Source organism: Ctenopharyngodon idella, chromosome 5 (genome assembly GCF_019924925.1).
Source record: "Ctenopharyngodon idella isolate HZGC_01 chromosome 5, HZGC01, whole genome shotgun sequence".
Lineage (NCBI taxonomy): Eukaryota > Metazoa > Chordata > Actinopteri > Cypriniformes > Xenocyprididae > Ctenopharyngodon > Ctenopharyngodon idella.
The window spans coordinates 34,916,448-34,928,451 of record NC_067224.1 but is presented as its reverse complement, the minus strand read 5'-3'; the positions used below and the strand labels follow the sequence as shown (position 1 = coordinate 34,928,451).

The 12,004-nt window shown below is 38.9% G+C and overlaps 1 protein-coding gene across 18 annotated transcripts in view; it reads left to right on the top strand.

Annotated features, from left to right (window-relative positions):
* fbrsl1 (fibrosin-like 1) overlaps positions 1 to 12,004 on the top strand; it is a 312,510-nt gene that overhangs the window by 103,572 nt on the left and 196,934 nt on the right. For all 18 annotated transcript variants that reach the window (XM_051894129.1, XM_051894127.1, XM_051894130.1 and 15 more), the window contains exon 3: positions 7,050 to 7,142. In XM_051894129.1, coding sequence (XP_051750089.1) covers positions 7,050 to 7,142 — 93 coding nt within the window. The remainder of the gene's footprint in view (positions 1 to 7,049; positions 7,143 to 12,004) is intronic.

Below are 12,004 nucleotides of genomic sequence, written 5' to 3'. Positions count from 1 at the left end.
ATGAACTTCTGCTTTTGTTTGCTTTGATTCCATCTGTGTCAGTGATTTCCACTCACAGCACAATGCAAAGTTTTGTTTCTTGCCCTCTAGGGTGAACGAGTATGCAAATAGCCCACTGTAGAACCGGCATTTGTGTAAATTTGCCTCTGTGCAACCCCCATCTTACTGGAAAGCACGGATGCATGTTGGGGTTTTGAGCCTTGTGTAATACATTTGGCCACATAATGTGGACATCAATCACACTGAGCTATGAACAATGCACAGTGATGATAGACGTTTAATGGATACTCTGGGACTCATTGTAATAAAAGCAGGAATCCATTTAGTCCAAGGGTTGTTTAGGTTAGTGTGACCGGGAAGGAGGAGGAGAAGGTCACATGGTGATGAGATTATTGAGATGGTTGATGATGTCATCACAAACAAACTGGCTAGAATACTTGATACTGATTGGAAAATCACAGCCATTCTGTGAACAAATATTTTTGTATAATTGATTGTTGTCATAGGCAAACAACTTCCTACCAGTGCTATTTTTTATGTAATATTATAGCATTGATATTTTGAATGGACTTTTATTTATTATTTTCAGTTTTTAGTTTTAATAATTTTAGTACTTGTTTTAGATAGTTGCCAAAGCAACATTTCTGATTTTCATTTAAAGCTGCAATATGCAGATTTTTCACCGCTAGAGGTCGCCTATTCAAAACAAAGGCGTAGCTTGATGACGCCAAGTTTGAGCATGGAATCTTGGGAAATGTTATCTTCAGCCAGTGGAAAAGAATCGGCATGGGACTCGAGAAGAAATCATGTTCCTGGATGAGATTATTAATGTTACTGTAATATGAAGCAGAGCAGGGCCGAGTGTTGTGGGAGCTAAACGAGGCCGATGGAGCGATTGCTAATGAGAGACGAACACGACACACGGCTCGAGAGTAGTGGAACTTTTATTATGCTGCAGTCGCCACTTCCGCTTCTTCCGGTCAAGCATATGAGGTAACACAGCGCTGTTTATCATATTGGATACATTTGACTGTTGAAAATGTTATAACGTTACTCTAACACCGTGTCCTCACCAGCCGTGACGGCGACGCGAATATTCTATTTTAGAAACGGTTTCTAAATGTGTTGAGCTATATAACAATAATTTGTTTTCTGTCTATAAATGTAACCAAACAGTTGTTCACTTGTTTAATAAAACATGTAATATATTAAAGCTTTGGTGTTTCCATAGTTTCTACAAAATAAAACCGGAAACCGAGGGTAACGCGGATATGACGCCATTGACAGGCGACTCCCGGACACGTCCCGTATCATTGGTTAAAACTGCAGTTTTCTCACGATTTACAAATAGTTGCAAACATTTGGGATATTGTAAGTACTCAACTGAACAAAATATATAACACTGGCCTAGTGGTTTTTGGATATTTTACTGCAAAAATCTTACATATTGTGCCTTTAAGCTCAAGTTTTTCATTTAATATTAATATTTTATTTCAGCTTTATTTTTTTTTTTTTTAACAATAACAAAACTGCTTCCTACGTATCTAGTCCCATGCTTTTTGTATCCATTTTGGCTTTGCAAAATTCACCTTCACAATATATGAAAACCAAAAATGTTTTGGCATTTTTCAGGAACATCTGAAAAATATGTGGCCGGACAAGTTATCGGCCAAACCATTAACCTTAAAATGGCTAAATATTGGGTGACTAACCATTACTTATATCACTAATCAATCACTAGTTAGTTCTGACTTCAGCTTGTGCAATCCCTACACTACAGTTCAAAAGTTTCAATATTTATTTTTACAAAATAAATACTTTCATTCAGCAAGATCAAGACTGATCAGAAATGACAGTAGAGACATTTATAGTGTTACAAAAGATTTATTACATATACAGTAAATACTGTTCTTTAGAACTTTATATTTATCTAATCATGTGAAAATGTATCATGGTTTTCACAAAAATACTAAGCAGCACAACTATTTTCAACACTGATAATAATGTAATGATAATGAATGTAATGTAATGAAATAAATGTTTCTGTAGCACCAAATCGGCATTTTTGAAGGATCATGTGATGCCGCTGAATTCATTTTCGGAATAAATTTTAAATATATTAAAAGACAAAACAGTTAATTTAAATTGTAATAATATTTGACAATATTTCTGTTTTTACTGTATTTTGATCATATAAATGCAGCCTTGGTTAGACTTTTCAAAAACATAAAAAAAAAAAAAAAAAAAACTTAATGACCCCAAACTTTTGAACGGTATTATATGAGCAAGTAATTGCTATGTCATGGCTCTAACTACTTTTGCATAAATGATTAAAAGGTTCTCTGAGTCTGTGTTACTGTTATAACAGAAGAGACAGGTGGCGCTATTCTGTGACAGAATACAAAGCCTTAAATCTCCCACACTCCCGCCCTTTCCGCCCTCACTCAGTCCGCCTCTCTGAACAGCTGCCTCTGCTGAGACAGGAGCAAATGAGAGCAGATGAATCCATTTGGCCCCTGGCCCTGTTGTGGCCCTGCCATGCTCCGAGCGCTCTGCTCTGCTCTGGGGCAGCTCGGGGATAATGAGCCTGGAGATTGAGCCACTGTAGAAGTGCCACTGTCGCCCGCCCATTTTCTCTCTCTCTCTCTCTCTCTCTCTCTCTCTCTCTCTCTCTCTCTCTCTTCTCTTTCTCTTTCTCTCTGTGCCTCTTGTCTCTTTCCGTCTTTGTCTCTCTTTCACTCTCGCTTTGGGTTAATAGAGGTGAGGCTCCTCTAGTGCGGGACACTTTTTCCAGCAAATTAGGGGAAGGATCTGTGTCCCCAGAGCCTGCCCTCTGTTACTCTCTCCCAGCCCGCCCCTCGCCGCTAGCAATGGAGAGCTTTCATCTGAACGGGGAGGGTGGTGGGTTTGAGACTTGGGCGGGGGGTAATGAGGACTGACAGGGCTTGATTCCTGAGCAGGGATTGAGAGAAAACAGCTGACAGGTGAAGACGAGAGTGAGAGAGAGGACCAGTGTGGCTGAGATAAAGTACAAGTGAAAAGAGATGGAATGGAAGAAGGGAGAGAACAAGGGCGAGGCGGAGGTGAAATTCTCGTGCTAATGGAGGTGGGACTTGTGGCAGCTCAGGGGCTCTTGGCTGGAGACGGCAGGCCCTTTGAGGTTAGACAGGATCAAAAGAGCAGAATAACAAAACAGAGAGACTTCACCCCAGCACGGCTCTCAGCACGCCTGCCCACCACTCCTCCCTTCAGGGCAGGGATTCAGCAGCGTGTAGGAGAGGGGTTTTACCCTAAGAGCCCAGCATGAATACGTTCACGACCTCTACTCGCCTTTTCATTCTTTTTAGTGTCTTTTTCTGTCTTGTTTCATCTCTTTTCGCTCTACAGTTCCTCTATCCTTTGGTGTAATATTCTCTTTTTTGCTTGTAGCTATGCTAGCATGTGTAAGCCACCAATTGTCTAGACAAACACTTGAGGGCCTTTTAAACAATTTAAGAGTATGGAAATTTGAAGGGTGAATTCACTAAACAGTTGTGGCACTTTTTCTTGCTGGATGTTAGCGCAAAACATGAGTCATAATGCTGCCTTCACATGCTTTTGGAATTATCGTAAATACGAGTTTCCTAATTAAAATTTGAACATGAACGCCCTCTCAAGTCGTATTTACCACTGGGAACCTCTGGGATCGTTTTGATACCCAAGTTACCGAGTTGGGCATGCCATAAGGCATAAAGCCGCAAAGATCGGCTGCCGCCTGACAAAAGCAATGCATTCTGGATAGAAAATTTGTCTGACTTTGATCAGCGCTGCAGCCGCCTTGCGATCACATGTGCCATCAAAGTACCGCTAGAGCAAAACGAGTCCAGCCGCCTAGGTCAGGCACTGCTTTTGCTCAAAATCGGCTGTGAAAGCCTTGATGACGACACACTTTATTCTCATTGATCAGATTTTGTGATGACAAAATGCTTGGTTTTGTATTTAACCAATCTTGCTATTGAATATATGATATTCAAAACATGGGAATTTCAATCGCTTCCACTTCTTCGGCTACAATCAACGCAAAAATCGCGTGGTCTGCTATGAATGATTTTGGTTCAGCACACTACGGAAAGCATGAAGTGTTCGACCTGACGGCCATCTCTGTACTCCTTCCTCGCCTGCAACTGGCAGATCTCGCCAGCTGGTGGCAGGCTAGTGTAGTTCATCTCGAACAAGCATATGAACTTTAAACATGGTGGAGGAGAGAACGATTCTTTCCACAACAGCTATATGGCCTTGTTTTGTCGTTAAAGTAGTGCATATGAATGGGACGCTAAATATCATTTTGGCTTTAATAAGATTTTCCCAATAAATAGGCAAGAATAAACCTGGTTCCCTCTATTATTCCTGTTCTTTCCGACAACAAAGCACTTGAATGCGACAAGTGAGAAGTAGGCAATTTTACTGTGCACTATAAATTATGTACTGCCATCTAGTGTTTGAATTTTAGAAGTTTTGTACTTGAAGGAAATGTAGTTTCAAACACACATGATGCGATGTTAGCCTGAACAGCCTTTTACTGTTGTAATACAACATATTTCAGACTATTTAGTGGGAAATAATGTAGAGCAGGACTTTTCCATTGGGATTTGATTGGATTGTGACGTTACGGATTAATATTGTTTTGCCACCCTTGGAGCCACAAAATTGTATAGAAAATTTTATTGAAGATTATGATTTTTTTTTTTTTTTTTTTTTCTTTAGAATAATGTGCTATGATAAATTGGGTCTGATAAGACTAAGGTTGTTCATTATGTAAATATGATCTTTTGACCTCATGTTGTTTTTAAATTCTCTACATATTTCAGAAAATTTGAGAGAAAAATTACCGAGATTGTGTCTGTTACAGATTCTTAAAGTCAACATGTTTGACCTTGCTCCACTTCTAAACAAGACATGAATCCATAACTAGAAAAAACACAAACACAGGAGTACTAAAGTGCATTTCAAACACTTTGCATGATTTGTCTCTCAGGGGCAGACCTGCAAAACCTTCGGCTGTCTGCATTGAGACCTTGAGAACACTAACCGAATAAAATCCATCTTTATTTGATGTAAGGTCTCACAAAATGCACAAAATATATTCAAAAAAGTGTGACAAAGTCCAAAATCAGGTGGCTGTTTTCACATCAGTGAAGATGGTATTTTTGATAACATTTATTTTCATATTGTATTCTGTAAACAAATAAAAACCAGGTTTTGGCACACCACACACAGATTCCCCTGCTTTTTTTTGCCTGCTTTTACAAGTACACACAAGCAATTCTATGATTCTCTAAGCAGCCCTGCCGATTACGTTGAGATAGCAGGATTGATTAGCTTGTCAGCTTTTCTGACAGAATCGAGCCCCTGTCTTGACTACGGCAAATTACTCTGACTTGATTAGGCCCACCTGCAGCTCTTTTTTTGGAAATCCTCAACATAGCGCCAGCATCGTGCCTAGGTCGCATCACTCCAGCGTTTTTCGCTTCTGACCTCAACTGAATGGTAATTCATTGCGCCAATCATCCAGCGCTGGCACAGTGTTGTTCCAGCGCTGGCTCAGTATTGGCTCTGGTAATTAAATGGGGCTTGTGTGCGTCCTCTGGGAAGAAGGGATGGGGAAACGATGACCAGGTGGTGGCAGAATGCAGGACCTGTCAGACTAGCTGATGACCATTTTAATTCTGCTCTGCCTGGGGCTATAATTGATATTTAGCAGAAAGGTTAATTGTAGCAGTGATCTGTTTAAATTAGAGTAGAGATCTGGAGACTGGGGCCAAGACCTTGCAAGCCACTTGGGACACACACGAGAGTTGCTGGAGTAATACACACACATTCTCACATACATACATTCATATACCGTATAAAACAGTTTAGATCGTTCTGACAAATACACTGTTCTAGCTGAGCTAATTTACTTTTGTCATACTTTTGAAGATATCCCAAGATCAGGTTTAGCTATCTTATGGAGACAAAGTATTGCTAAACAAACAATCTTGCACATACACTCATGGATTTATAGTGTATAGGACTAGATTTTAAACGTATATTGATGTACACATGCTTATCTGTTCAGAATAAGATTTGTGACCTTGAATACTGTTGTGTAAGTTAAAGTAATGAAAATTATGTGGCCTAGCCTTTAGATAAAAATACAGATCTGTCTGTATTGAATCATTTCACATGTATCCTTATCTGCAGATGGCCATCTTAACATATACTCTAAAAAAAATGTTGGGTTGTTTCAACCCAAATTTGGGTCAAATATGGACAAACCCAGCCGTTGGGTTAAAAATGTGGGTCAAATATGGACAAACCCAACCATTGGGTTAAAAATTAAATTTAAAAAATGTAACCCAATGGTTGGGTTTGTCCAAATTTGGGTTGAAACAACCCAGCATTTTTTAGAGTGTAGGACAAGGTCAGTGAATGTCATTTGCAGGTGAGCTGTGGCCCTTTTGCATGCATTCAAATCAGTGGATCTTCAAATGCAGGTCAAACAGGGAGTCTTAAGAGTGTTCCAAAGCTCTTACACCAATCTCATCGCAGGAATGCATAAGGCTGCCTACATTTCACTGTTTCAGCAAAAAACACCTCCTTCACCTGCCCTTCACTCACACATTGGGTTTCCCTTGGGTTTTCACGGGCTACTGCTCTGGGTGCACCGGATAAAAGTAGTAAGACAACAATGCCCTGGTTCCAGACACAACTAGGCACCTCTTGGGAAGTAGGGCCTAACATTTCCAAAGCAAACAGACCAAAGAATCACCTTTCAGATTTGTTTAGCTGTCAGCTGATTAGAATATTGTTTCTTTGAAGTCTTTCTGTTGTCTCGTAGTGTCCAGCCCAACAAAGACTTTGTATCACTGTGAGAACATGGCTCTGAGAGTGCATTATTTTACAGTGGTGCTCCAAACATGCGTGAGGACCCAGGTTTTCTAGATCGGCTGTTTTCATAAGGGTTACAACAGCCTTATAAAGCTTTGTCCTACTTCTAAATTGTTATTTTTCTTCTTTGTTCTCTCTAGTCTGTGAGTCTTCTGAGCCCGGCTGGGAGGAAAATGGAGGAGACGGAGGTGAACACAGCACCCAGGAACAGCTCTAAAGATCGACTCAGTGAGGTAAGCACAATGAAGTGTGTCATTATGACATCAGTATTCATGACTATCAATAGGAGAAGTCCATTTTGCCTTTACCAGCCGAGTTCTTACATGTGTGTAGAAAAGGTTTTCAAGCAAAATGGCCACTGGATACACAACAGGTGTGTAATCACATAAATTTGTTCTTACCTACGTTCTAATGCACAATCTTGCTCTGTCTCACAGCCATTTGTCACTTGAAGCAAACATGTTCCTGCACTCTCTAAAGATATGCGCTTGCCTGTGTGTCATTTTCAAAACCAACTGAAATTCAATAAACATCTTACATGGGCCTAGACTCCATAATCAGCTGCATTTTTAACGCAGATTCTTATATTATATTATATACATCTTATATGGGCCTAGACTCCACATAATCAGCTGCGTTTTTAACACAGATTCTTTAAATTTTATACTCTGAGATTTTTATTTTATATTTTGTTCTAAATTTAGAAAAAATGTAAGTTCAAATGTATTGATTTAATTGTAATTTCTGCGATAAACTTTTCTTTTCTTTTGTTTTTTTGAGGAACTAGGATTCCCGCAGTATTGAAAAATCTGGATATATTCTAATTTTAAAAGTGTGGTAATAACTTATTTAAAAATATATTGCTTGTGTATTGTTTGTAAAAATGTATAAAATATATGAAAAATATTTTTAAAATGTGTTTAAAATGAATTTACATTTTTCTAGTAATGCCAAGAAATGTTATCGGGTAGAAATTGTTTCTTTTAAATCTTTATCCAGTAAATCAGAGTTAGGGGCCCTTCTAATATTGTTGTGGACTATGGAGTCAAAAAAGGTTGAGAACCACTGATCTAATTGGTCTTTTGGCAGGCGCCACTTGTGTTAACTCATGGTCAGCTAGGACCATTACCCTCACCAGTGTCTTTGTAGAAAAGAATCCACACATCTAGCTGGTGCCGTTTCTGAGTAATGCAGCGCAGTATCGAAGAGAAAAAGTAATGGTAGGGTGTTGGTTGGTGCTTGAATGAAGAAATAATATGATTGAGAGAGGGGTAATGAGAATTTGTGTCTAATTCCCCAGAGACTAGCTGAATACGCGTCCCTAACTAACGCCTGTCAAACGCGTGTCCGAAATCCCCTGTAAATTCGTTCGGATGGATCCGTAATACGGCAGCGGCGAGGCTGCACGCCTCAGCGAGCCGAGGATGAAGGGAGGAGAAGATGATGAAAAGAATAAAATGTTTTTAATGAAGAGATTAAATGTGATGCTTAGGCTGTTAAGGATTCGGAGGGAAATTTCAGTCTTCGCTTTCCCCCTCCCACCCTTCACCGCCATCATTTATGAATTTGTGCAAAAGGCTGTTTTTCATGAAAAAGTCAGAGAGGGAGAGCGAGGAAGAGCGAGAAACGAGCTCGAGGCAGATAAAAGCGTGATCCAGGCTGACAGTTTTGACAGCAAAAAGCGACAGAACAACGGGCAGACAGAGAGAGGGAGGGAGGGCTGAAAGACTGCAGAAAATTGCAGACTGTAATGGCTGACAGTGCCAGATATGACATTTCCCTCTAATCTCCTGCCAAAGAAATGGTGCTAAAATGCAGAGCGCCATATCCATGTCATCTGTAGGCCTATCTGTCCATCTCGGAGCGAGAGAAAGACACAAGACGGCAAGAGATCTGCGGAGCCCGTTCGTTTGCGTCCCGCCGCACGAGGCCCGGACGCCACGCTAACGCTAGCTTTGTAAACAGGATCATCTTTCATCACTGTCACATTGTTAAATGGTGTAAAAAATCTTCCCTTGTGATTCGCCATACATGCTAATTTTCTTTGCATACCAAATACGCTTTTCATACTCACTTCAAAGACGCTTAGGCGTGTGCGCCGCTAGCTAACGATCGCTGCGCTTCAGAGGCGGATAAAACTGGATTTCTTTTTTGTCGTTGGAGTGTCAGAAGGAAATGGAAACAAACGAGGGGGATGGCGTTGTCTCAAAGAACCGGGGGCAGGCGCAGAGTGATTTAAAAAACAGCCATTGTGGGGGCTTGCCACTTTAGTGGTGCGTGCATTTGCTAAGATCTTATTTTAACGTAACACGTCCACTTGCTTAGCATGGCTTTGGCTCTTGTGAAGACTTTACAGAAACAGTGTATTAATGCGTTAATGAGTATAGTCTGACAAGACTTTCTTTAATTTGTCTTGAATGAAAACAAGGCAGTGAAAACACTGAAGTACAGTATATTTAATTTGTCAAACTCACTTATAGGCTACATTCACATCACAGCTGAATATGGCTCAAATTTGATTTTTGTGACAGATCTGGTTTTTGGATGACAGACTGTTCAGCCAAAATCTCACTAAAAATTTCTGACATTACAACTGACATTTTCAATTCTGATCTGGGCCACTATCAGATGTGGAAATAAATCAGATTCTTATCTGATGATATTGCTGTGTGACCTTGATGTGAATATTCCTGACTGTTCACACTAATCACACTCAACATTTATGAATTGCATACTTAATTAACACTGTATAATATGTTAATGTATTCACAAAGAAAAATGACATTAATAACTATATATATATTTCTCACTTTTGCTCATATGTAGAAAGACATTTTTATAGTGAAGAGATATTTTAGTAACACTTTACAGTAAGGTTTCATTAGTTAACTACATTAGTTGACATGAACTAAGAATGAACAATATGTATACAGCATTTAATAATCGCAGTTTGTTAATTTCAACATTTAATATATTTGTATATTATATATTGATTTAATATATTTATTTGAAAAAAAAAAAATGTATTTGTTAACATTAGTTAATGCACTGTGAATTGACATGAACAAACAATGAACAGCTATAATTTTATTATTTAATGTTAACAAAGATTAATAAGTTCTGTAACCAGAGCTTGACATTAAAACCCGCTAACCTGCCAAATGCAGGTGGATTTCTGCAATGGCGTGTTTTTTGCTCCGGATGAATATTGTTAGTGCTTGCATTTTGGCGTTGGATTGCGCATATTGCACATAATTCCCACAGATTTTGTGCTCACAACCAAAGTGTGCGCACATAAAGCCGCCTCTCTGGACTAAATTGAGTTATTTTTGCTGCTTATTGCGCTTAAACAGTCAAATACACACAAAATAATGTCAAAATGTCAGTCTTGGCAAGTATTCACATAAACACAGTCAGTTATGGTTTAAATGAATGTAAATATTTGAGAAAGAATATGCATGTGTAACAGTATAATGGATCAGTGCGTCAGGTCTTAAAGTGACAGCAGCCTAATATACAGTACCTGCTGCCAATTATGAGATAATATTAAAAATATCTATATGGCAGTTTTTTCCCCATGGTATCAATGTCAAAATTGTGGCCAGTGAAAATGCTGAGTGGCTAGTAACTTGCCACAGTGGTTAGTGAGCAAAAATGTTAATGTCAAGCCCTGACTGTAACAAATGTATTGCTTATTGTTAGGTCATGTTAAGTAATACATTAACTAATGTTAATAAATGAGACCTTATTGTAAAGTTATTTTTAACATTCCATTGTCCGAATGATGTCTAGTTACACAACAACATAACTACATTTTTTCTTATTAAACTTTTTCTGATGAAATTATTAGTGGTGCTTGACTGTTCAAAAGGCATAGACACAGTGTTAGGTTGTTGTGGGCTGTTGTCAAGGTGTTGCTATGTGGTTGCTAACATGTTCTGAGTGGTTTTATCATGAAATTGCTAGTGTTCTGGATGGTTGCTAGGGCATTGCTTAGTGGTTGCTGGGGTATATTCTGGTCCCTAGATATAGCTTGATTCCCTCTTTCAATATACACTACTATTCAAAAGTTTGGCCGGTAAGACTTTTTTTTTTATTAAGAAATTAATACATTTATTCAGCAAGGACACATTCAATTGATCAAAATTTATAGTAAAGACATTTATAATGTTACAAAGGATTTCTATTTCAAATAAATTATGTTCTTTTGAACTTTCTATTTATCAAAGAATCCTTAAAAAAAAAAAAAAAAAGTTTTAACATTGATAACAAGGAATGTTTATTGAGCAGCAAATCAGCATTATTAGAATTAGAATGATTACTGAAGGATCATATGACACTGAAGACTGGAGTAATGGTTGCTGAAAATTCAGCTTTGTCATCATAAGTATAAATTATATTTAAAATTGTAATGTCCACAATTTTACTGTATTCACCTTATTTTTGATCAAATGAAAGCAGCCATGGTGAGCATAAGAGATGTTTCAAAAATACTGTTTATTGAATTATTCATTTGCCTCATAAATGCTCATTATGGTTTGCATCATATGAAATATGCTAAACTGACTATAGAAGCTTTTGTGTTTCCAAAACATTTGGAGTAGTTCTGGCACAAAGGTAATGACACTGATAGTTTCGAACCCTCCCACTATGTCACAGAAGCTGCCCACAGAGACCCGGCAACACCTACTGCATCTCAGCCGTCTGTTCGCTCACGGGCTTCACGCTCCGTTGCTTCCTGATTGGCTTCTTTTCATCCGCTGCCCTATCTTAACCAATAGTCTGGTCCGTAGCTAAACAATCCGCCTCCTCCCACTTGTCACCAAATCTGTTGGGGCCCAAGAAGTGTAGAGTGATGCAAGAGGATGGGTGAAGGGGGTTCAAGTTAGTGTGAAAATGGGCTTGGATTAAAAAGTGGGTTCACCCCCATTTCTTTTTAAAGAGGTTGTTTGGTTAACCCCAAAACAGCTGCCGTCCTGCTCACCCTATACCGCCCTGTTTCTCCCTCTTTCACGTTTGCTTTTCTCTCATTTTCTCCCAGCCTGCATCTTAATCCTTTTTTGAAGTCCTAAGTGCTAGGCAAATCCATTGAGTG